The following is a 26,241-nucleotide window of genomic DNA, read 5'->3' on the forward strand; positions in this document are numbered from 1 at the left end:
TTTTGGTGGTGGTGTGGTGGTGGTGGTGGTAGGAGGAAGACAGCATACATTACATAGCCCTGGCTGACTTGGAACTCACTATGGAGACAAAGCTGGCCCCAAACCCAAAGAATTTTGAGTCCCCTCTTAAATGCCAGGATAAAGGTGTGTCACCACACCCAACCGGGATGCAGTCTTTTCATCTTTCAATATGATTTTTTTGATGATATATTTTTCTCCTTTAATATACATTTATATATCTTGTTTATTTATTTATTTGTTTATGTGTACCTGCTGCATGGAAGCCAGTGGCGTGTGCCAGATCCCCTGGGACTAGAGTTACAGGTGGTTGTGACCTGCTCAAACTCAGACCCTCTGCAAGACCAGGATAGGCTCCTAAGCACTGAACCACCCCTCCAGCTTCTGTGGAGGTATGGACTGTAGTATCTGTCCACTAATGTTGAGTCATCTTTCCTTCCCTAGGATAAAGTCTACCTGGGGATGGCGTGGTGTTAGCAGCCACTATAGCCGATGTGCTTTCTTTTTTTTTTTTGGTTCTTTTTTTCGGAGCTGGGGACTGAACCCAGGGCCTTGCGCTTCCTAGGCAAGCGCTCTACCACTGAGCTAAATCCCCAGCCAGTCTGCTTTCATTTTTATATCTGTTTTCTGGGGCTATTTTGTTGTGTTGCTTCCAGAGTTCACTGGCTTGGCTGCATGGCGAGAACTTTTCCATCTTCCTATGAACTGAAACGGAAAAGAGAAATATATAAACTGTTTGTGGTGTTTGAGGTATAGTAAAGCCCAAGCCTTCTCGACTGGGTATCTCTTTCTCTTGTCTTTATGTGTTTGCAGAAGGTGTCACATTTATCTTCTTGGGTGTCATATTTTAAAGGGGAAACATTGGGACACCTAGAATGATTTTTAGCTCTTCATTTACCAGATCTTTCTGAGTCATGCTTTGTAGTATGTCTTCCTAGGAGAGAATCCATTCTGTTTCAGTTCTTTGGAGACAGGTCTCCTGCTTCTGCCCCCAGTGCTGGGTTCAGGCCTGCTCTGCCGCACCTAGTCTTCTATAGCTTACTCCTGGATGCTCCTGGAGTTAGGAGTTACATATGTCTGCTTTTCACTAGTAGCTGTCGAGACTTACTTTTGAATTATTTTGTCTGTGTGTGGGCATGAGTGCCGGTACCCAGGAGGTCAGAAGACAGCTTTGGACTCCTGAGTTACAGTCCGCTGAGCCTGTAAGGACATGGGTGCTGGGAACTGAAATAGGTCTTCTGGAAGAAAACAACAGTGTTATCTCATAAGCTCAATGGCAACCTTTAAATTTTTTGTTGTTGTTTTGTTTTCCAAGACAAGGTTTCTCTGTGTAGCCCTGGCTGTCCTGGGACTTGCTCTGTAGACCAAGCTGGCCCTGAACTCATGGATCTGCCTGCCTCCACCTCTCAAGTGCTGGGATTAAAGGCCTGGGCCACTACCTATGTTGCTGTAATCTTTACATGTTTTTATACATGCCTAGGTTTTACTGTCTCTCTTAGGTCTAGAATTAATCATTATGCACGTTCTGTTTCTTTTATTAAAATTTTTATTTACTGCCCCCCTTTCCAATATCCTGTATTGAAATCAATTTTATACAAGTGTCAGTCCATTAGCCTACCACTGTTACACTGCAGTGGGCTGTGTGTGCAGCTTTTTGTATCTCCACTTTATAACCAATGGCTGAGAGAGCTAGCGGTCCAAAGAATTCAAGTGAACTTGAGTGCAAGACTTGAACCTTAGCCATCTGCCTTCAGAGCCCAGGCTCTAACCATTAGACCTGACTGCCTCCTGAGGTTTTTTGTTGTTTTGTTTTGTTTTGTTTTTCATTTTCCCTTGCAGAAGGGACATCTTCAAGTAACTTGCATAGACTTGATCTCATCATCTTTCATCTTTCATATTTGAAACTTTGGCTGGCATCTTAATTCATATCTGTTTTCATTTAGAATTTTGAAGACTCCTCTCCCCTCAGCCAAGATGTCTTATATCCCAGGCTGGACTAGAACTTGCTATGTAGCTAGCGAAGGTCTTGAACTCCTGATCCTCCTGCTTCTACTCTGGCTACAGGTGTGGGCAGCCATGTCTAGTTTTATGTGGTGCAGACTATCAAACTCACGGCTTTGTGCATGCCAGGCCAGCACCCCAGCACCCCAGTGTCCCAGTGTCCCCAGCATCCGAGTGTCCCAGCATCCCAGCACCCCAGCACCCCAGCATCCCAGCATCCCAGCACCCCAGCATCACAGTGTCCCAGTATCTCAGTGTCCCAGCATCCCAGTGTCCCAGTGTCCCAGCATCCCAGTGTCCCAGTGTCCCAGTGTCCCAGCACCCCAGTGTCCCAGCATCCCAGTGTCCCAGCATCCCAGTGTCCCAGTATCTCAGTGTCCCAGCATCCCAGTGTCCCAGTATCTCAGTGTCCCAGCGTCCCAGTGTCCCAGTATCTCAGTGTCCCCAGCATCCCAGTGTCCCAGTATCTCAGTGTCCCAGCATCCCAGTGTCCCAGCATCCCAGTGTCCCAGCATCCCAGTGTCCCAGTATCTCAGTGTCCCCAGCATCCCAGTGTCCCAGCATCCCAGTGTCCCAGTATCTCAGTGTCCCAGCATCCGAGTGTCCCAGCATCACAGTGTCCCAGCATCTCAGTGTCCCAGCATCACAGTGTCCCAGCATCACAGTGTCCCAGTGTCCCAGCATCTCAGTGTCCCAGCGTCCTAGTGTTCCAGCAGGGATATCCCCAGCCCACATTTCAGTCTTTTTTGATGAGTGTTCAGTATTGTTAATTTAAAAAAAGGGGGGGCGGCTGATGTCTTTGCTTATATTTCAGAATTTTCTACCTGTTTCTTTGCAGTTTACCCACTGAGGTATCTGAAAGCCACCCCCAACCCCCGTGCATTTTTTTTTTTTTTCGGAGCTGGGGACCGAACCCAGGGCCTTGCGCTTCCTAGGTAAGCGCTCTACCACTGAGCTAAATCCCCAGCCCCCCCCCCCCCCCCCGTGCATTTTTATCTTGGCTTTCAGTGTCAAATTCACTTCTGAAGTGTGTGAGTTTGTCTTAGTTACCTTGTTTTGCAGTGCTGGTTGTCAAACCCAAGGCCACAAATGCTGCACCTTCGTCCTGCTTCTGTTTTGTGTATTTTTCTCACTTTATTAGTTCTTTGATAATTTCATAAAAATATAAATCATAATTATTCTTCTCCTCAAACTCCTCTGAGATCCAAACCCCACTTCCCTACCCACCTGAATCCTTAAAAAAACACAACTCGGGGTTGGGGATTTAGCTCAGTGGTAGAGCGCTTGCCTAGCAAGCACAAGGCCCTGGGTTCGGTCCCCAGCTCCGGAAAAAAAAAAAAAAAAAAAAAAAGAAAGAAAAACAAAAACAAAAACCACAAGTCATCAGATATAATTAGTGTGCAGGTACAGTTAATGTGGCCCATCTTCCCCGGAATGGCATTCCAGTAGCTGTGGTGACTACCAGGGGCCACAGCCTCAAAGCAAAGGCCTCTGCCTCTCTCAACAGCTACCAATTGCCATTAGCTCCTTAGCTAGGGGGGCGCCTTCTCACCCACCTCCACACAGCATTCTGGGATCTTGTCTGGCTTGACTTTAATGCATCTTGTACATGCCATCATATGCTGTGAGTTCATAGGTGTCCCTCCTCTAAAAATGTAGTTGCTTACACACAGAAAAGTACACAATTAAGGAGTGAACAGCCACCAGTCACAAAGAACACGTCAGCATCTGGGCTGGTCTCCCTCAGATCCTCAGCAAGTCTGGCGTGATCAGATCTCTGTAGGAAACTTGGTTGTTATTGAACTTGCTCTAACTGGCATCACACGGCCCTGTTATTTATGTCTGGTGGGAGCCATGTTTTAATGTGTTTTTCCAAGTAGAAACTTGAGGAGAAGCTCGAGTTCTGGATGGAGAAATTTGATAAAGACACAGAAGCAAAGCAGAACGAGTTAAATGCTCTCAAGGCGGCCAAGGCCAGTGACCTGGCGCACCTTCAAGACCTGGCGAAGATGGTAAGGGGTGGCTGGGTGACCCTGGGGAGTCTGGAAGTCAGTTTTGGTCAAAAGTAAACGACGGGGTTCTCTGCCGATGACGATGATGGGGTGAGCGGTTGTGGCACTAATGCTAGAACGACTCTGTTGCAAGCACGCTTTAGGTTGAAATTACTTAAAACTCCTTGAGAGAAATGCTGCGTTAAACAAGACAAAATTTGTATGGTTCTTAGAGACGATTTAAAAATGTCGATTTCTGAAAACCTGCTTTTATTGGATAGATGTAAAACTTCCTAAATTTCTAGTTTAAAACATGGCTGTTTGCATATGTACATTTTTTAAAGAGTTATTTATTTATCATATACAAAGACACTGTCGCTGTCTTCAGACACACCAGAAGAGGGCATCAGGTCTCATTACAGATGGTTGTGAGCCACCATGTGGTTGCTGGGATTTGAACTCAGGACCTCTAGAAGAGCAGTCAGTGCTCTTAACCACTGAGCCATGTCTCCAGCCCGTATATGTACATTCTATTAAGGTTTTATCTGAAGGATACCAATGTGTATATGTATGTGTGTGATTTTAAAACAGAATCTCATTATATTGACCTGACTAGTCTTGAGCTTGTTACGATCCTCCTGCCTCTGTCACAAGTGTGCCGCTACATCTGACTTAGTATTTCATCTTCATTTTAAAGCTTAATCTTGAATTATTTAAATTAAAAAAAGAGGAACAATTATATAATGTAAATACACAGTCCGGGAATCCAGCAGGATTTTTTTTTTTTTGAGACATACCCTTGTTGTGTAGACGAGATTGGCTTTGGACTTTCGTCAGAGTTCCCTCCTGTGTCTCTGGAGTTCTGGAACTACTGGCACGTAGGACTGGTTGGGCTGCTGCCAAGCTGACTTTGCTCCTTGTGCATTTGTGCAGATCCGGGAGTATGAGCAGGTCATTATTGAGGACAGGTTAGAAAAGGAGAAGACCAGGAAGAAGCTGGAGCAGGATGACCTCGAACTGAGGAGCATTGTGAAGGTAGGACACTTGGGTTGGAGGTACAGGCAGAGGGTGGGTCGCCCGCCCGGTGTCCTGCTGCACATGGTGAGGGTGTGCCCACAGTCCACAGTGCAGGGCAACGGTTGACAGAACAGCAAGCCTGGCTCCTGATCTGGGGGAGGAGGTGAGCAGTGCAAGGAATCCTCTGTCCAGATACTGGCTCTGAGGTCACGCCTAACCAAGGCAAGGCGGCTGTGTAAGCAGGCATTTCTGAATGCCCTGCCCTCCTCCATACCTGGTTGTAAGTCAGCCCTAGCTGTGTGATGCCTTCCAATAGAAGTTGCTTTTTAAAAGAGGTGGAAGGGACAAAGCAAGTTAGAATAAAATATTTAAAACCGTATTTAAAACTTTAATTATATACACACATGCATATATAATTTATTCATTTTGAGACTTTTTCTCCACAGCCCTGACTATCCTGGGACTGTGTAGTCTGCAGTGCCCCTCTCTCCCCAGCCTCTTGGCTCTCGGGGATTATAGCAATCAAACCTGGCTGAGAGAGTGAACTACCTCATGAACGTTTTCTCTGAACCTGCAAATATTAACAATGACAGCAGGATCAGTTCCAGGTTCTGGAAATTATTTTTAAGAATCATTTTTACTTTTAATTATGATTATGTCTGTGTCTGTGGGTGGGTTTGTGCACGTGAGGGCAGGTGCACTGGAGAGGCATCAGATTCCTTGGGGCTGGAGTTACAGATGGTTGTGAATTTCCAGATGTGGGTGTTGGGAGACTAACTCAAGACATCTGCAAGAGCAGTGTGTGCGCTTAACTGCTGAGTCCTCTCTCCAGCCCTTGGGGAAACATTTTTAAAGCAAAAACTGCAATGCAAAAACAGCAGCTAGTTTGAAACATCCCCTCAAAACCCCCAAAAAACCAAAAAACCAACCTCTGCCAGGAAGAGCATCCTTCAAGGGCCCTGGCAGGGACGAATTTGAGATGTAGAGTGGGAGGCAAGTTCTTCTTGTCCAGGCTGCCCGTGAATCCACTGCCCACGTGCTGGAATTACAGGTGTTTGCCATCACGCAGGCCATGCTCTGTTGTTTTGTGGTACTGGGTATCAAACCCAGAGCCTCTTTAGCATTTTTTTTTTTTTTACTGTGGTTATCACTAAGCCACAACCATAAGTCCAAAATGAGAACTTTAAAGTACTTTCAGGACCAGATATCAAAACATCTTTAGCTGGTGATGCATGATCCTTTAGTCCTAGGACCTAGGAGGCAGAGGCAGGCAGATCTCTGTGAGTTTGAGGCTAGCCTGGTCTACAGAGGGAATTCCGGGATAGCCAGGACTTCACAGAGAAACTGTCTCAAAAAAACCAAAACCAAATACCAAAAAAGCCAAAACAAAGTGGGGAAATTCATCTTCGATCTTCCTACTAGGGAAATCTGGTGTTTAATTAGTAACTGTTGATCAAGCTTCTGTTTTCTATTCCTCAAGATTCGATTTTGAGTGGAGAGCTAGCCCAAAACTGCTTCTGTTCTCACCAGTGGATTCATGTGCTCTAGTAGGGTAGTGTGATTTTATAATCTAGACAAGAACTGTTGCATTAAACTGACAAAGACATTCCAGGGCTATCTGAATCCTAGCCGTTTAGCAGCCCCTTAAAGGTCTGTGATACACTGTTGACCACTGAGACTTCTCAGTGCATCCCTGACTGGACACAGGTAATAGGCATTCACTCCCTTTGCATCAGTGGCTGTGAGGTGTGAGGTGTTTACACAGAAGTTGAGGCTGTAAGTCTGAAGGAAGACTTGGCCTAGTATACTAGATAGGTATGAGTAGGTAGCCATACTGACAGCAACCTGCCCACTTCCATGTCTCGGACGTTCCCGAAACACAAGCTACTGTTGGTTCTCTCCTCTGTACAAAGTTGGGTGCTGTTGGGCACAGAGATGAATTTCCCTGCTTCTCTCTTCCAGCTCCAGGCCTGGTGGCGAGGTACAGTCGTTCGGAGGGAAATTGGAAGTTTCAAAATGCCCAAGAAAGAAAAAGATGACAGCAAAGACGCGAAAGGCAAGGAGAAGGACAAGCGGAGAGGCAAGAAGTAACGAGTTTCTACTGTTCCTCCTCAGGACTCGACACGTGTGATGCTACCACGGCACCCACCGACGTGCTCCCGGAGACACCTGGGGAGCTGGCTATGCCTGATGTCTAGTTTTCAAAGCCCAGTCAGGGCTGTCACACGGCTATAGGACTCTTCAGACCAGACTTTGGGGGGAAGCCATGTTGAACATGGCTTATTGTGAACATCCTTATTCTCCCTCACCACAAAGCAGTTCATTCACTGGCTTATAGTCAAGTATTAAAAACTCCTGGCACATCTGATCTGACCCCATTCCATATGACCAAAGAGAAAAACTACGAGTAAAAGTGAATTATTCAGTGAGAATTAAAGGTTATCACCTAGCATCATGTGAACGCACATGTAGTTAAATAAACCTTAGCTCCTGCCTGTCACGCGGGGTGACCATTAGTCTAGGGACGGTGGTGTTGAGGGACAGCACATAATACACCTCTTACATAAGCTGTTCCAGTGACTTTTCTGGGGACAGATAGGGGTGGAAGATATGAGACAGAAATGGTGTGTAAACACATAGTCCTCCAGTGGTTAAGACTGGGATATGGGTTCTCTAGAAGGCTAGTTTTGAGATTATGTTTGTCAAGAGACACAGCCCTGCCCATCATCCGGATATTAAGACGTAAAGAAGTGAGACATGAAAACTAGCCTGTGTGGTGTGCAGCAAGCAGCTCTCCCTTAAAACCAGTGAGCCCACCGGGTCATTCCTGCTTTGACTTTTCAGCCCAGCTGGCTCACTGCTCTCCACCCTGCCTGTTTCTTTCTGTGGATGTGTGCACAATGTACGTTGGAGCACATCATACAGGGTTCAAAGGACAACTCTGTGGACTCAGTTCTCCCCTTCCACCTTTTTGTGGGTTCTCAGCACAAATTCAGGTTGCCAGGATCACTTTGGAACTCACAGTACAGACCAGGCAGGCCTCTGCCACCCTGTGTGCTGGGATTAAAGACAAGCACTGCCACGCCCAGCTTATTTCCTTAGAACCAAACACGCACAGTGGTATGTGGGCCCAGGCATGGAAACATGTATGTATATGCACAACACAGCTTGCAGGGGGTGGGGTCAGAGGACAGGTTCCAAGAAGTATTTCCTTCTACTGTATCTCTTTGTACTATTCAGGTCCTGGACATCAAACTCAGTCATTAGACTTGGCCTGCTGAGCCATTTCATTGGCCCTCAGCTTTTTTTTTTTTTTTTTTTTTTTTGGTCCCGTGAGGGAAAAGTTACCTTAATGCATCTTACATATTTCATGAATATGAAATTTAAACTTTTTCGCAGGGTCTCACGTAGCCCAAGCTGGTCTCAAATTCACTATGTAGTCTGGTGGCCTTGAACCTCATGCTGTGCCTTCTGAGTGCTGGGATTGCGGGCGTGAGGGAGCATGCCTGGTTTACGGAGCACAGGGCCTGATGCATGCATGTAGGCGCACCTCACACTGCAGCCCCAGCCTGAACGGAGCCTCCTCACCCACTGCCAGCGCAGGCCACCTTACTATCTGTACCTCAGAGGTTCAGTGAGCCAGAGTTGGCCTTTCCTTGATTTGTCTTTGGCAAGCAAACCATGCTTCAGGCTGGAATATTTTAAAGTGTTTATTACATGCTACTGGAGGATTGGCTTTTATTTTAATGTCCATTTATAAGATGACATACAGGCAATTTAAAATAACACACAATATTGACATATTTATACTTAGAACTTACACAATATATTTACAAACATACAAATATAGGACAATGTTTATAAAACCTTTCATTAATTACAAGTTTATAACATTTCAGAAATAAAATCTGCTGTAAACCACCTCACTGCAATGTGTATACAAAAGGCTTCTATAACCAAGTTTTCCTTCATTTCTACAACCATCTAGGTACTTAGTTCTTAAAAGTCCATCAGACTCCTCTGCCTATCACGTCGTTAGTCACTGCTGACTAGAGGCAAAGAAATGGAGGGCTCCTTCATTAGCTGCAAGGGTGGATTTACAGAGCTGCTGGGTTGAAGCCATCCACTGCTCTGCCTTTTCTCATCTGTTCTAGACAGATACCAAGGTTCCTCCTCCAGAGAGTTTACCAGACTTGTTCATTACAGGGAAATCCTGGTCGGAGTGCCAGGCAGCCTGGAGACTGCTGACATAGCGTCTCTGTGGTGGCAGGGCAGAGCCGGGCAGGCTCTTGGCATATCTACCTTAGCATGGGCAAGGTAGCCATTTCCAGTCAGGGGACTATGGCATGGCTAATAAGCTAATTAGATATTAGCCTATCTCCTGCTGGGGCCTAGCAAGGTTGAATACCCAAATGAATTGTCCTTTCCAATTTGGAAACCTGTAAGAAGTCACAAAGGCCCAACAGAAGCCCGGTCTTGCTGTGTGCTGACTCACAGGAGCTGTACCACAGTCGTTCCTGCCCTAACCATTCAAAGGTGTCATAGGAGAGCGACAGTGTTAAAATGTCCTCCTCTTCTCTCTGAAGTAGGGTCTCACTATGGAGCCCTGACTGGCCTGGAATTCAGTATGTGGACCAGATCTGCCTCCTCTGTCCCTCAAAAGCTGGGATTAAAGGCATGTGCCACCATGCTCGGCAATGTCAACTTTCTCTTAGGAACTCTTGCAGCCATTCCAAGTGTTGTATTATGCAATGTCTTCTGGAGCCATTTTCTATACAGTTAAAGTCTGGAATTTAGGAATTATGCAGAGGTCTATGCTGCCTAGACGGAAGCAACTGTGCACCCCAGAGCACAGCTGGTCATAAGCAAGCTCTGGCTGCTGGCTCTGTGGACTGCTGACGAGGGCTGGGCTCCGGGCTCTGCTCCTACTGTTCTGTGAGGACCACCAAGGACTGGGCAGGAGCGCAGACACTCTATGCTACACTTACTTTTTCTCAAGATAAGGTCTTGCTATGTAGCCAAGGCTGGCCTGAAATTCATGATTCTCCTGCCCTAGTTGCTGGAGTTACAGGCACGAGCCATCATGCCTGGCTGCTGTTACAGACTTTTAAACTTGAATAAAAGTGGCAGCATTCTAATCAACACTTCTCTGCACAAACAAGGAGAAACATTATTTTGACTAGATATTCATCTTATGTACATGAGCGTTTTACCTTCATGCATGTCTGTACACCATGTGTGTGTCTGGTACTTGCAGGCCCTTGGAGTTACACGCAATTGTGAACTGACCTGTGGGTGTTGGAATCTGAACCCTGATCTGCTGGAGCAGCACGTGCTCTTACTGAGCCGAGTCTCCAGCCACAGTCTGTACAGCCCACTGGGCTCCCAATCCTGATCCTCCAGCGCCCACTTCTGGGATGTCTGGAGTCACAGGCCATGTGCGCCTCTGAACCTTTTTCAGGTGATGCTGGGGATGGGATGGAGCCTGGTCCAGTATCAAAGGTTTCAGATGCTGCACAGGGTAATACTGTTCTGAAATGCAAGCCTTGGGAAGAAAACCCACAAAAGTTAACATCTATAGGAAAAAAACCCATAAAATAAAAAGCTTTATGTAATTACTGTATTTGAGTTCTAACTGCAGCAAACACCAAAGACACAACTAACAACTAAGGAGTCCAAAATCTCGGGAGAGAAGCCTTTGTGCTTAAGTAAAGACCATACACTGTGCTGGAGTCCTTGGTTTATTTGTTCTCTGCTCACAGTGGAGGGTCTCAGGGAGGGGACAGATGAGAGACAAGAAGCTGCTCTCAGTGCTTTCTTGTAGCTATGGAAACTAGCTGTCACCTACAAGGATTCTAAGAAATGTCTTTCCTTCAGTCCTATTGGCTTTGTGTTCAGTCCCAGGAGCGGGGAACTGAGTCTGCTGTGCCTGGTCCAGGTGCCTGGGATCAGCACGCAGGGCTCACTGAGGCAAATGCAAACACTGCTGGGTAGTGCGTGCTACACTTTAGAGCTTACAACTGTGTGTGGAGTGTGTCTGTTCAGGAAACAGCAGGGTGAGCACGGAACCACTCTCTAGAAAAAGATGGGGTAGGAGTAGGCAGGCCTGGGGAGGGGCCTGGGTACTGGCCTTAGATACCTGTTATACTGTGCAGAACCTCGGGCTTCTCTATGGTTTTGCTCTCTTTGACAGAGAAGTCCAAGCCATCATAAGTTAGCCTTTGATTTGAATGTGGTTGAGAACTGCAGCAGGGGTGGTACCCCAAACCACATAACTATGTGTCTGGAAACAGTGGTCTCCACTGCCCGAGAAACACAATGTCTGCTGAAAATGCAGGCTCCCAGGCCACGTCCCAACCTTTGATGCAAGTCTGGATTTCACAAATGCTCCAGAAGAATCAAGTCCAATGGTGGAAACCATCGAGCTGTAGACACCTGGCAGCTGGCAGAGATAATAACATATCTGTCCTCTGAAAGAGCTTGCTATCCAGCTGTGAAAATACTGGCTCTGGCATGGAAAACGAGCCTGCTCCCCATGAAGAAAAGCACAGGCAGCTTAGTCTTCCATGATGGGTCCTCAGGAATGAAAGTTCCAATTAAAAAAACTGTGTCTTCATTAAAAATAAGCAATAGTGGAAATGGGTTTAATCTCCCCTAAAATGGAGAAATGGAACACAATATTCCCAGCAGGAATCATGAGACAGTGCTTCTAGGAACACGCAGGGCTCACTCTGAGCAGGCAGCACCAGTGATCAAGTCCTCCTGCTCCTTGTCCTGCTGTGCCAACATGCAGGGCCCGGGGAGACCTCAGACAGCAGAGAGCTGTGGTGGCTGCTGCTGCGGCTGCTGCTTGGGTGGGGCAAGTTCCAGGAGGGCCTGGACTGTCACTGCAACCTGGCCCAACCCTTTCTCTTCTAAAATGTGCAGAGGCAAACATAATTGCTCCTGAAAGGGGACAATGTAACAAACAAATAAGAAAACAGGGTGAACATCAGAGAGCTGAGAGAACACAAGGCCTTCCCACCTGCCCCCCATAATAATCGAGTGACATATAGAAAGTTCCTGGTAAACCCACCCTGCTAAAGGAGGCAGACGCAGGCGTGTCTCACACTCAGGGATACTTTATTAACATAATCACAGTCCATAGAGAACATTTGGAAAGCAGAAGACCAACGGGACACACATTTAAAGGATAGAGAAGAAGAGAACACTGCAGAAAGCCACATTCTATCTCTAACAAAGACCAGAGCAGACTTACAGAGCAGGTACAAATGTAAAAACAGCCCAGATACAGCAGTGCTCAAGTGGAAGACAGGGGTCACAGAGGACGCTCTGGGAAGGGTACAGGCAGCAGGGACACAGCATGGTTTGTGAATGACTCTGACTGAAGGAAAGGGGAGGCTTAAAACTAAATGAGTTAAAAGTCATATTTAAAAAAGAAATTGTGTTTTAGCTGAGTGTGTAACTCAGTACGCAGAGCCAGGTCTATGAGTTCAAGGTCATAACATAAATCTAGCCCAGTAGGATAGTTTTAACATTATAACTGCTGGTGGACTACTGGGTAAGCTCGCATCTTAGTAACTGGCCCACCAAAGATGGCCGCCATCTGGGGAAGAAGGTGGATACACCTATCTTGTTTGACTTAGTACCAGTTTGGTTATTCTGGTAAGAAAAAGGCAGATCTCAGTATAACATTGGCTTTTCTTTTTTCATCAAATTTATTGACTGATTGATTGACTGACTGACTGAGACAGTCTTTCTATGTCGACAAGGCGAACCTGGAACTCACAGACATCCTTCTGTCTCTGCCTCCCAAGGGCTGGGATTATGGACATGCACCCCCAAGCCCAGCTAAAATTAACTTTCTGTTTTTAGTGGGAATTGCCTTGCTGGACAGCTCAGGCTGGCCTCAGTGTGAGGGTTACAGGAGCACTCACTCCATCACACTCTGCACCACTTGAAACATTACAAAACTAACTGTAATAAAAATACAGCAAGTAGGCGTCTTTAAGGCAGTTATTGGTACTTGATATAATTACTTTTCTATCTAATGCTGGTTTTGCTAAAGTCACAGCAATCTTTTGGTTTGCTAATAAGACTAGCAGTTTGAATTAATACTTTGAATACCTCTGCAACTACAGAGTAGCTTTGTTTAAACTGAATCTGCACTGGGAGGTGGGAGTGGTGCACAGCTGTGATCCCAGCACTCAGGAGGCAAAGGCAGGCAGATACCTGAGTTTGAGGCCAGCCTGGTCTACAGAGAGTTCCAGGACAGCCAGGGCTACATAGAGAAACCCTGTCTCCAAAAATCCAATGAACAAAACTTAGACAGCGGTAAAAGGATGGATCTCTTAGCTCTGTATGGGACAAGCCCTTCCCACTGCTTGCTCATCAGCACCCAGGCCTGAGCCAAGGGCAGGTGGTGAGGTGCACAGTGGTCCAGAAGCGACTCAGAGGTAGCCCTTCCACTTGCACATCAACTTTGCGGAGGGTTCCTAGGAACCCACCACTGCCAGGCCACACCACATGCAGGCCTCTGTGGGGCTTTGTTTTTTTGTCCTTTAAAAGACAAGGTCCTGCTGTGTAGCCTAGACTGAACTCAAAGTCATCCTGTTTCAGCATCCTAGGTGCTGGGATTACAGGCATGTATCATCAAACCTGGCTTTAAGCCTGACTGTGTGCGTGTGTAAAAAGACAAAACTCTACAGGACTCAGACAGTAATCACGGATCTGAAGTCTTATAAGCACTCTGGAGGCACGGCTGTGTAGCGGCGCAGGGTGGCACTGCAGAGCACGGGCAGTGGGCAATAAAGAACAGCTCACAGCTCGCTTCACACGAAGCAAACGAGGAGGAGCAGGCGGTCAGTGGACTACAGTGGGGCACTGTGCTGCTGTCACCCCCTGAGCTGAGGGCCAGAGGACTACAGCGGGACATTGCATTGCTGTTGTCGCTTGAGCTGAGGGTCAGCTGTTAGTGGAGTTTGCGGGTAGAATCTGTGAGAACTGCCACCTGACTGCAGCCGTGTCTCTCTCCGGCCGAGTGCAGACACCATTCACTAAGACTCTGAGAGCAGACTGCAACTTCCTGGGGATCTGTGGCTCAGATACAGTTTCAGACACAATTGTACAGCCTACAACACACACTTCACCTATAAGAATGAGTCACATGTTAGAAATGATGTGAATTCCAAACATCACATTCCAACAGATTCTGGCAGGGGATCTGTTTTCAGGCAGCACACATGGTGACCACGACCAGATCGCCTCAGATGCGGACTCTGTTCAGCTGCTTAGTGTGCATGGTCTTCAACAGACTCAGTGGGCTCAGAACAGCAGTCTGGGAAATCTCCAGTATTTTTAAACTAAAAATTCAAACCAAACTATTGGGGTATTTTAAATGCCCCATGACTTCTAAATGTCCAAACACTGTTAAAATTGGGGGTAAGTTAGGACTTCGGGGCGGAGACCTGACTGACAAGGTAATCCAAACTAGAAATGCTACCAAAATTTTCATGATGAGCAGCTGTTGAAAGGCTCAGATAAGGGGTTGGGGAATTTAGCTCAGTGGTAGAGCGCTTGCCTAGCAAGTGCAAGGCCCTGGGTTCGGTCCCCAGCTCCGAAAAAAAAAAAAAAAAAAAGAAAGAAAAGAAAGGCTCAGATATCGTAGTCTTTACTTCAAAACTGAGGTTGTATCACAGTATAAAAAGATGGCCAGAGTCCTCCATGGCTCAGGATTGTTTTAATAAAAATGCTGTAGCCTTTCCATATGAGAGACAAGGCCACAGGGCAGGAGGGGAGCTAGGGACTAGAGGGAACGCTCTTCTCTGTCAGCTGTCGCTAGCCTACTGTGCAGTGCACTGCCTCTGTGGACACAGGACAGATAATGATGCACCTCTCAAGTCAGCAGTGTGAAAACACACGTGTGTCAGCAATTCTGTAGAGAAACAAACCTTCACCAAGCACGGAAGGAGCTGGACGGCACTGGCTGCAGGTCAGCTATAGGTGAAGACCCGGTAATAGAGCACACAGAGAATTAACATTAACGAACAGTAAAATGCCACAAAACCCAGAAGCTGGACAGACAGAGAGACAAAGCTGGATTCTTCTGCATGTGCCCCAAGAGAGAGTAGCATTTCGACAGTTCTTTTAACGCTGAGGTTTAGCTGAAGGATGTCGGAAGGAGAACAGAGACTGTCCTGTCCAAATGCGAGCAGGAAAGGAAAACAGAAAAACACAGTCAGTGCAGCAGACCGCAGATGAATGCAGAGCTCAGAAAACCATCAGTCACAGTCGGACACACACCCTGCGGTATTTCATCGTAAATAAGAAAATGCTGAAGAACAAAAGGTGGGCTCATCCACGCAGCACAGGTGAGGTTTTACTGAGCGGCAGAGTGAGCCTGGTGAGAAGAGCTGCAGTGGCCCAGGCTGTGTGAGCTGACAGTGGGAGGTGTGTGTCATCTCAGTCCTCCTCACACTGGGGGGAAGTGAGGACAACAAGGTTGTTCACTAGAGTGGGGAATCACGAGGCCAGGCAAGCCTTGCAATGAGGGAGGTTTACTGTGGAGTCAGGTGCACTGACTCCAACCATGAGATCAAGTCCATCATCCCTAGATGTAGTTTACTAGGCTCACGACAGAATGGAAGGAGTGTCTAAAGTCACCATTAGTGGACTCAGTCTGGAAATATTAACATATAATAATTCTAGTATATAAGACACTGGACTCGATACAGGTTTTTAAAAAATGTAAAACACTTAATAAGAGCATAATAATAAAAGTGAATCTCCATAAACTTCCCTATCCAGAGGTTTTCTGTGTTTCCTTATTTTTTAGTGATTCCTTCACATTTTGAGGGTGAGCTGGGAATAGATCCTAGGGAAACATTACCTTTGCTATGTCCCATCCCATTTTCCTTCATAATTTGATTCATTTTTGTGTGTCCATTTTCTTTCATTTTATTGTCTGAAACAGGGTCTCATGTTGCTCAGATTAGGTCAAACTCACTAGGGAGCTGGAGATGACCTTCAATCGGGATCTTCCTGCTCCAGTCTCCTGAGGCGAGCACAGCCATGCTCCTCCCGTGCGGACTCCCAGCTCACTCTACACAACACTTAGTAGTTACACTGACTACACAGTGAGTGACGGCCTTCACAGTTACCATCTACCTGGGCCCCAAGTCTGACTCACTAAGATACTATGCGCTCTGTTTCACAGTTCAGTGAGGGCCAGAAGGAAGCTACCAATTTGTGAGTTCCTTATCCTTCACTCTGTCCAGAAAAATGACTGTTTTTTAGCAGATGTAGAAGCACAACTAGAACTCTTTGAAGCTGGTAGAGAAGTGGGTGGAAGGCAGAGGGGAGAAGGAAGAAGTGGTCTGAGTGGATGTCCATTTCCTCGGAGTGGGAGGGTGGAGATAAAGAACCCCAGTCTAACCACCCTGGGAAAAGGTCAGTTTTAAATTGTACTTTCTCTCTCTGCTTCTGCCTTCGAATAGCTCAGCTCAGGTTGAACGCTGGCTGGGCTGTAACAAGCACTTGTAAGCCCCACTTGGAAAACGCTGACTTAAGTACGTGGTGTAAAGCACACTGACTGTACAGTTTGCTGACCAACGGCAGAACAGAGCTCTGAAAGAGCTCCAGTCTACAGACTTTATGTCTGAGACAAGATGGCTCTGCAGAGTGTGGCAGGATCTCTCACCTCTAGAAATGGTGTTGAGGGGGCTCTTGTGTCTAGAAATGGTGTTGGGGGTGCTCTCATGTCTAGAAACGGTGTTGAGGGGGCTCTCATGTCTAGAAACGGTGTTGAGGGGGCTCTCGTGTCTAGAAACGGTGTTGGGGGGCTCTCGTGTCTAGAAACGGTGTTGGGGGGCTCTCAGTTCCAGCAGGGGCAGCCCCAGCTGCTGCTCCCTGCGCTTTCACGCTCTGGTTCAGTACACAGGGTGTGCTGACATGAGATGGGAATGCCTGAATACTAACATGTGCACATACACATGTGTGCATATGAACCTTAGGTCTGTCACTATGGAGAATATACTGCCAGTTCCTTAGAGGATGGTAAATGGTCTCAGTATGTGTAATATGGTTTTATAAATTTTTATAAAACAATGATATAAAAATGTGTGACTCTGTCTATAAGAATAAAAAAGTCATACCTGAGTTTAGAAAACAGAACTACAAACCCACATCACAGCAAAAAAGAACAGAATGGATGTTCTACCTGATAAGGCTAAGAAGCGGGTGTGGAATGCATGCTGGCTAATGCAGACACCAGACTTTTCTACTCTGACATGGGAAGCTGCAAGTGAAGGTGCTCTCTGAATCCTGGGCCAGTTAGAGCAGGATGGTGAACTGGGTGACTGGCCAGTGAGAAAAGCATCACTGGGAGGCTACGAGGGCTAAACAGAGCTTCTGATGGGCCCTGTCCTGAGCCAGTCCTGAGCTTCTGACAGAGGAGGCCTGTGGTTTCCGCACTGCAGACAAAGCTATGGCTTAAGGGCTGGAGGGTGTGGCTCAGTGGCACATGGACCATGTGCTCAGCAGAGCAAGCGGGAGGCACAGCTACCATCTCCAGCAAGCAAATAAAATAAGAAAACAGAAACTGCCACACACCACATCAAGTTGCTTTTTTTTACAGTGTTGTTAAGCATGGTGGTGTGCATCACAGTTCCAGCACTGGAGGCTGGGGTGGGAGGGAAGCTTCCAGAGTTCCAAGATCAGCCTGAGCACACACACACTGGATCAAAGAGCCCATTTCCTCTGTCATTGACAGCTCTGTGCACCCCAAGAGTAAGGCAGCTTCTAACTGCTCTTCAAAGGGGCCTCTGAAAGAGCAGTGCAAACATTTCTTTTCCGATTGAATCTGTAAGTAATGTTTAACTATAGTACTGTCAATGACAGGAAAGAAAATAGAGCCATGGGTCTCAGCCTTCCTAATGCCACACAGGATCCTTTAACAGTTCCCCAGCCATCAAATCATTTTCATTGCTACGTCACAACTGTAGTTTTGCCACGTCTATGAACTGTAATGTAAACATCTGTGTTTCCCATGGCATTAGGTGACCACTGTGAAGGGTCAGTCAACCCCTTAAGGGATCATGGCCCACAGGCTGAGAAGCACTGCGACAGAGGCCGATGGAAGCACTGTCTCCTAAAACATGCTCACAAGTGGAGGCTGTGCTAACTTCCAGAGAACTGCAGCCTAGTGGACAAACGGGCGGGGCTGAATTAACCTCTTATCTAGTAAGATTTAGCATGGTTTGGACTGTCTACCTGTACAGATATACTGTTTGTGAATTTAACTTAAACTTCTGGCAAATAGAACTCTGCTATTTTTATATGATTTTGTGAAGTCTAAAATTAGTCAAAATTAAATTTTGAATACATTTAAAATATATTTAAAAATGTTAAAAAGCTGAAGGTAAAAAAGAATTCCCAATCTGAAAGGTACCTGTGCGGAAAATATTGTTAAATATAGCTCTATTTAGTCAAACAGCTAGTGGGATGCTTAAGAAAACAGAACAATTATTTTTAATTTATTAGTTATAACATAGTTATTTCATGAGGAAAGCATGAAGGAATATTGCTGGAAAGAACGCTGACAGTCTTGTAATAACATATCATGTTAGTAGTGAGTCAGCAGTTTGCAGCTATTCCTGGTAAGAACAATCATACACACACACATTGCAAGCTCATGTGTATGTGCGCACGCATGAACACACACACACACACACACACACACACACACACACACACACACACACACACACACACACATTACCTGGGGTACACCAATCTTTCTGCAAGCATCCAGGAAGTTCTCCACATTCCGCCTGCACTTTGCCATTGTTAATTTAGGCTGCCGAGAGACAAGAAAAGAGGAAACTGTTATCAACAAAGGTCCAAAAGAATGCAAACTTCACACTACTCTTGCCACCAGCCTCACAGACAGCCGCTAGGCACACTAGGGGCTCTGCAAACTCCTTAGAAGATCAAACAATGAGCGTTCATCTCAAGAGCCTCGGAACTGTTGCTGCCACTCAATTCTGCCAGGAGCAGGAAATCATCCACAAGGAGGAAGGGGCCACTGTGGCTGCTTTCCAAGAAAATAGTATCTTCAGAAATAGGAGCCGGCTATGAGAAGAGTTTGGCACCTTCCAATGTCTGTATTTGCTTTGGTTTAGTAAGGTAAGTGGTAAGAAGATATTTTTTCATTTTGAAACAAAAGAAAACTGAAGAGAACATGAAGAAAATGTATCATCCAGTGGATCATTGTTCAAGTGTGGCCACAATTAACAGTTTATTTTCTTTTGTTTATTATTTTTTGAGGCTATGGCTCTCTACAAAGCCCTGGATAGCTTAGAACTGTGTAGACCAGGCTGGCCTCGAACTTAGAGATCTACCTGTCTCTGTCTACCAAGTGCTGGGATTAAAGATGTGCGCTACCATGCCTGGTTCTATTTTAAATTATCATTTTATTACTATTTTATATGTATGAGTGCTTTGTCTGCATACATGCAGATGTGTATCTGTATATATTGTACATGCAGGGCTTGTAGAATCTAGAAGGTGTTGGGTCCTTGGGAACTGCAGCTATGGACAGGTGGGAGCTGCCGTGTGGGTGCTAGGAATTGAACCCGGTTCTCTGCAGGAGCAGCCAGTGCTCTTAATAGTGGCCCTATTTTTTTTGCATTTAACTCATTTTTGGAAATTAAAAAGTCTTAACAATGGCTACAAAGCTACTTTACGAGATGAAATGTTGACACAGAAAATTTGCTTAATTACTAAGGAGTGAGCTTACTTTTCTATAAAGATCTGTAAATACTGGAAATAAAGAGGCATCTCATATCCTCTTAAAGTTTTGCTTTTTACCTAGTTGGTTATCATGGAACATAATATAAGAAAAATAGGAATTTCATATTCAAAAATGATGTTTAAGTACCAGATGTGGAAGCCAGATGTTTGCAGGGACTGTGGCCTACAGATTTTTTAAATTAGTAAGTGCAAGGACACTTGTACCATCTCTAGAAAACAAGACTTCACTTGTAAAATCTGAGTCTTCTGCAGATAAGAAACATAATTCCTTGTCATAAGAAGAAACAAAAGCAAGGAAAGAGGGCACTGTCGTCTTGACAAGACAAAGGCAGGCAGGGCAAGGACTAGCTTTGTCACAGACAATGAAAAGGAACCAGTGAGAGGGAAGGGGACGGACAATTATCCCCCCCCCCCCCCCCCCCGTTCTGATGGAACAACTTGCAAAGGATCTTGAAAAGACAACAGGAACTCAGTGTGCAGGGAGGGCCCCTGCCTGGGCCGCTTCCTCCTGCTGCCACAGAGACATGAACAAAAGCATCTGGAGGAGGGAGGGGGGTACTCATTTCACACGTTGGGGTCTACCATCAGGGCAGCCAGAACTCAAGGGGGCAGGAACCTCAAATCAGGACCAAAGTAGAGACTGAGGATTCTGTGTATATCTGCTTGCTCCCCATCCATGGCTTGCTCAGCTTGCTTTTTTTTTTTTTTTTTTTTTTTTTTTAAATAAAACCCAGGACACCACTGTCCCCAGTAGGCTGGGCCCTTATATCAATCATTAATCAAGAAAATGGAGCAGAGCCTTCTCGACAATTTGGCATTTTCTCAATTGAGGTTCCTCTTCCCAGGGGACCCTGTCTTGTGCCGAGTTGACAGAACAATAATCTGGCACAGCACCCGTCCTTGCCAATGCCAGGTTCTTAACTGAAGTAAAAAGGCAGGAAAGATGAAACATAAACTGTACAATCATCATCTCCTGACAGATGGTGCAGAGCAGACTAGGCTTCTCTACCTGCTGCCTCACAACGGGCTCTATGGCTACTCCTGACTAGGCCGTGAGGTGCGAAAAGACACCTGGTGCCACGGCTTCTTTAGCGCCAGAGAAAGGTAAGATGAACTAAGAGGCAAAGGGGAAAGCTGCTAGGAGGAGCTTGGGCAAAGGGCCCAAATAAAGAGCACACAGGGCTTGCTCAGTGTGCTGAGATATGCCAGAAACCCCAGGATGTGGTGCAGGCAGGGAGACAGAGTTCAAGGCTAGCCTAGGCTAAAGGAGACACAGACTAGCTGGGAATAGCAGCACACTTTTAATCCCAGCACTTAAGGGATGAAGGTGGGTAGATTTCTGGGAGTTTGTAGCCATATTGGTCTACATAGTTCTAGGTCTGCCAGAACTATACAATAAGACTGTGCCTCAAACAAGACAAAACAAAAATCCAAAAAAACAACAACAAAAACACCCAACCCAACAAAAAACCTCCCAAATCCAACAGGACAAATAGCTTCACTCTGGAGTATCCACCCATCTCTCCATGTGTCAGTTTTTCTTTCTGCCTCACAAAGTTGGACACATTACTTCCAAAGACGTGGGCAAGACGTCAGGGGCCTGGTCTGAGTTTAGGAGAGAGAAGGCTGAGTAGGAGAAGCAACCATGAACACTTTGTTTTACAAAAGAGGGAAGTCTGTTTTTGAAATATAGATGTTTATGGAAGGATAGACAGACAAAACTAGGCTATAGGAAGACAACCTATGTAAAGGTTAAAGTCAGTGCTGCTAATTAAAAACTAGGTCAAATGCAATTTACTATGGTTCATATGGAAATGAAGACCAAGGATGGGGTGAGGTAGGGAAGGGCAGCAGGAGAGAGTGAGAAGGGACTCAGTACACACTGCTATTATAGACCAGTAGTAGCAACTTAAAACATCCCAGTGTGTGGTACAATGGGAGATTTCCTGGGATATTCCCCACAGGACACATTTCTAATTGATGAGGGAGGGGAGCGACTGTCTCCCAGCATTCACTACATTCTAGGGCTGTGGACCAGTGTTTCACGACTGGGACCTGTCACACGCTGACACAACGTGTGCACCCATTCTTCAGGAGACTGGCCAGACACAAGTTTAGGTGCATGGAACCCTGGTGTCTAAGAAGCCCACAAATCCCATGTTCCCAACCTCTTCTGGAAACATCAATAAAAGGGCTCATTCGTCAGTGGCCGCAGTCTCTGTCACTCACTCAGACTGTGGGGCCCAGTGTTATCCTAAGCAGCAAACCTTACAGGGACCCACTACCGCCAAGTTTTCCCAGAACTTCAAATGGCATGACATTATGATTTTTGGCAGAAAAGTCTAGTCTCTTTTACTTCAAAATATAGAGAAATAAATTTATGATATAAATGAAAATTTATAATATACACTAAATTGGAAAAGAACAAGAGATAAATAATTAGTTCTGAATATTTAAAGTGATTCAAACTTTTTTTCAGGTAGTGAAAACTTTATTATTTTTTTAAAGATATATTTTAATTTATTTTATATATGTGAGTACACTGTCGCTGTCTTCAGACACACCAGTAGAGGGCATCAGATCCTGTTACAGATGGTTGTGAGCCACCATGTGGTTGCTGGGATTTGAACTCAGGACCTGTGGAGGAGCAGTCGGTGTTAACTGCTGAGCCATCTCTCCAGCCCCCAACTTTATTATTTTTAAGGTAGGGGAGCACAGGCTGACTTCAAACTTGACACAGGCGTGTGCGCGCGCGCGCACACACACACACTCAGAGAGAGAGAGAGAGAGAGAGAGAGAGAGAGAGAGAGAGAGCGCGAGAGCGAGTGAGCCCAGGATGCCCTTGAGCTCCTCCTCTTCCTGCTTTAAACTCCTAAGTGCTTGGATTACAGGCATGACCTAGCATGCCCAGCCTACAGCTTTTTCTATATGTTTTATTTATAATTACTATGTGTACACATGACGTGTGGGGTATATGTGCTGTGGCACTCTCTGAAGTTGGCGCATCCCTTCCCCTTTTGGGTGGGCTCCAGGGATTGGCCTGTGTGGCAAGCTCTACCTGTCGCACCTCTTCACTAGCCCACACCTTTACAGTTGTTTGCTGTGTCTATGTTTGCTTGTTTTTGAGACAAGGTCTTACTATGTAGCCTTGGCTGGCCCAAGCTGACCAGGTTAGTCTTGAACTCACAGAGATTTACCTCCCTCTGACTTCCAAGTGCTAGAATTAAAGGTGTATACTGTAAAAACAACCTTTATTGTCCTGCTCTGCTAACCTAGGCCTAGTCCTGGAAGCTTCTAGTCTCCATACAAACTAATGTAGGCCTAGAATGTTTTCAGCCTCCGAGACTTGCTGCTGAATAAGCTCACCCTTCCTAGTTCTTTCTGAGCTCAGGCTGGCTGGGTCAACTCAGCTCTTCTGGCTCATCTACGCAGCTCCTGAAATGCTCTGCTTGGCTTTAAAGTAACTTGTGTAATCTGTTCTAATCTTCTGGCTCCTTCTCGCATCTTCACCTGTGTCTAGTTTGGTCTTTCTCTACAACTTCTCTCTCTACAACTGTTCCATAAACTGTCTTTATGTCCTTTTCTTCTTTCTCTCTGTACTGGTCTTTGTCAGGTAGCTTCTGTTTCCATTCTCTCTGAGAGTTGGGGCATATCCAATTCTGACAAATCTTCCTCTGATTTGTTACCTTATCTGCCACTCAATTAGATATCTCTCAAACATGGATGCTTCCTTCTACAGACTAGTTTTACTTTCACTGTTTAGGATTAAAGATGTGTGCTAAGGCTGAGCTACACCACAACAAGAAACAGTTTTCAGTAAATGACACAATCCTGGGGTTCACACTGTGATCACACCACACTTGGCTCAAAAACTTTATTTTTAAAATTTGCTTTCATTAAAATTTTTATATAGAAGTATGGGGCTGGAATGATGGGTTTGGTTTATAGCACCCATAAGATGGCTCATAGCCACCTCTAACTTCAGTTCCAGGGAATCCAATGCTCTCTTTGGGTTCCATGGGCTCCTGTGATTCACATAAAATCTTTCAGGCACATGTGCATGTGCATGTGCGTGCGCGCGCACACACACACACACACACAAATTTAGAAACCTTTTTCTTTTTTCTTTTTTTTTTAGGTTCCAACTTTTTTTTTTTTTAATTTTTCCCCTTTTACCGCAAAACAAGGTAGAAGAAATGATTAAAACTGCCAAAGTAGTTAACTAGTAGAACATGTATTAGTCTCACACACACATATACATCTACACAGGAAGGAAGGCAGGCTTATTTACAAGAAAACATGTAAAATCAAAGTGGGTGTCAGGAAACATTGAGAAACAAACACATACATGCTACAAGAGGTACCACTGAGTACAGTGCTAGGGAGGGGAGTGAACAGAGGCAGACAGACAGGTTCAGGCGTCACAGCATCAGTGCAATGGATCCACAGACCATGCTACAGCTAGTTCATGGGTTAAGGAGCTGTTCCCAAATGTGGCCTATTTGGCCCTCAGAGGTTCAGTTCTGCAGATTCCGACTGCTCTAAAAGCCTACCCACTGAGAGGGCACATGATAACAGTAAGCTTAAGGATAGAAACCTTTTTCTTAAAATACAAGGAAACCTTTTAAAACTATCCCTAGAGCCTTAATAATCATGTCTCTTTGAGACAGCATTAAGGGCTGCAGAGATGGTTCAGAGGATGAGAGTGGATGCTGCTCTCGCAGAGAACCACAGTTCAGTTCCCGGCACTCACATAGCTCACAACTACCTCTAAGTCCAGCTCCAGGGGATCTGGTTCTTCTAGACTCAGTCAGGACAGGACGCATACGTACAGATCCATATTCAGATGCACACATACACATAATTAAAGAATAAAAATCAGGACAACAATGTCCAGAGGCCCTGACCCCACTCTAAGAGGTAGTGTATCTACCCCACGTTAGTAAGGCCGAATACCCACCTTAGCGTAGCCTAAGAAGAAAAACTAGGTAGTTCAACCATGGAAAAACTTGCTAACATTCCTGGCGGGATCGCCTGACTTCCTACTTTAAACAATGATGATTTCTTCCCTCTGGCCCTTGTTTTCCAACCCTTACTAGTATTATACTACTACTTTGGGTTTTTCTTACTTTTTAGATTTTTTATTTATTTTATGTGCTTGCTTTGCTTGTTTTTGTACCATTGTGTGCCTGGTATCTATGAAGTCAGAAGGGGCATACGGTGCCCAGGAACTGGAGGTACACATGGTTGTGGGCTACCACGTAGGTACTAGGAACTCAGCCCAGATCTTTGTCAAGAGCAGACGCTTAACCTATTGAGCCCCCTTCTCCAGCCACTATTTCACTGTTTTGTAAAGGTGAATCTAAACTTTCTTCAAAAAACCATGATATTGGGATAAAACCTGATATTTAAAATGTCTGGTTCATAAGTGACTGGACTTTCAAGGAGAAGGCCTCTTAGTGATACGTTTTCTGATTCCACAAAGGCAACAACAATAAAGAACTCAAAGGCATCTGGCAGGATTCTGCCAACAGAGCAGCCAGTCTGTAGACTCCAGGCTGGAGCCGGGGGTCAGGTCAGCAAGTTAACCATAAATGGACAGAAAAGTACAAAGAGCCCTTTCTGCACGAGTAACCTTGGCGGCAAGCTTCTTTACTGGCTGAGCCATCTTGCCAGCCCCCAGTGAAGTTCTAGCAGTGTGCACTGTACTGCTGTGCCCACTGGACAAACATCCAGCATTTTCAGAAGCTGCCCAGTGTTTGCACTAGCAGACCTCTGACTGCCTGATCTGTTCTAAGGCCTCTAAACACAGCCTGGGATTTACCACAGTCACTTGTAGCCTCACACTCAGCCTGAGTGTGATCTCTTCTCAACAGCTCAACATTCCCTGATGTAAGTTGTTATCAGGTCAATGTCTGCCCATACTTTATAACTGAATTAGTGCAATTTCTTCCCTAAAAGCTTCTTTGAATACTTTAGGTAGTTAACTGGCTTCCTTCTGGTATTTTCTCACACTTACACACAGCACACTTCTTACACACGTCTTACAATACTCAATACATGCTGTACATTACTGTTCACGTGTCTGCTTCTTCTTAGTCAATGTGACAAGAGGAAGGCGGGACTGGCCCTCGTTATCTGCTTTGGTAGCTTCCAGCACAATGACTCCACTGAGCTGAGAAGCGTCTGATGAATAGCCCATGTTGCCTGGGACTACGACTTACCACGGCTGGAGATGGGACATGAATGCTTGGGACAGATCGAGGACGAACATGATTGGCCAAGTGGCAAAGTACAACGCCGTCAGTTAGTGCTGCTCCAAGATCACAGGGCAAAGAGACTTTCAACCGGTATTCAATGTGCTGTGCGGACAGGAAAGGCATGGATTTGTTGAAGAGTGGTT

The 26,241-nt window shown here is 45.7% G+C and overlaps 2 protein-coding genes across 23 annotated transcripts in view; one reads left to right on the forward strand and one right to left on the reverse strand.

Moving 5' to 3' along the window:
* Iqcg (IQ motif containing G) overlaps positions 1–7,393 on the forward strand; it is a 41,046-nt gene extending 33,653 nt beyond the window's left edge. For all 4 annotated transcript variants that reach the window (XM_006248455.5, XM_006248456.5, NM_001014230.1 and 1 more), the window contains 3 exon segments: positions 3,900–4,031; positions 4,944–5,045; positions 6,990–7,393. In XM_006248455.5, the coding sequence (XP_006248517.1) occupies positions 3,900–4,031; positions 4,944–5,045; positions 6,990–7,118 (363 nt within the window). In that variant the 3' untranslated portion in view covers positions 7,119–7,393.
* A 1,331-nt stretch (positions 7,394–8,724) lies between these two features.
* Lrch3 (leucine rich repeats and calponin homology domain containing 3) overlaps positions 8,725–26,241 on the reverse strand; it is a 99,759-nt gene continuing 82,242 nt past the window's right edge. For 11 of the 19 annotated variants that reach the window (XM_039088337.2, XM_063270507.1, XM_039088328.2 and 8 more), the window contains 3 exons: positions 26,063–26,200; positions 18,805–18,882; positions 12,133–15,223 (listed from right to left, as the gene is read on the reverse strand). In XM_039088337.2, coding sequence (XP_038944265.1) covers positions 15,020–15,223; positions 18,805–18,882; positions 26,063–26,200 — 420 coding nt within the window. In that variant the 3' untranslated portion in view covers positions 12,133–15,019. Of the gene's footprint in view, positions 11,973–12,132; positions 15,224–18,804; positions 18,883–26,062; positions 26,201–26,241 lie in introns of those variants that run through there. The other 8 variants (XM_063270511.1, XM_063270510.1, XM_039088336.2 and 5 more) reach the window with 1 other exon arrangement.

Source organism: Rattus norvegicus, chromosome 11, assembly GCF_036323735.1.
Source record: "Rattus norvegicus strain BN/NHsdMcwi chromosome 11, GRCr8, whole genome shotgun sequence".
Classification (NCBI taxonomy): Eukaryota; Metazoa; Chordata; class Mammalia; order Rodentia; family Muridae; genus Rattus; species Rattus norvegicus.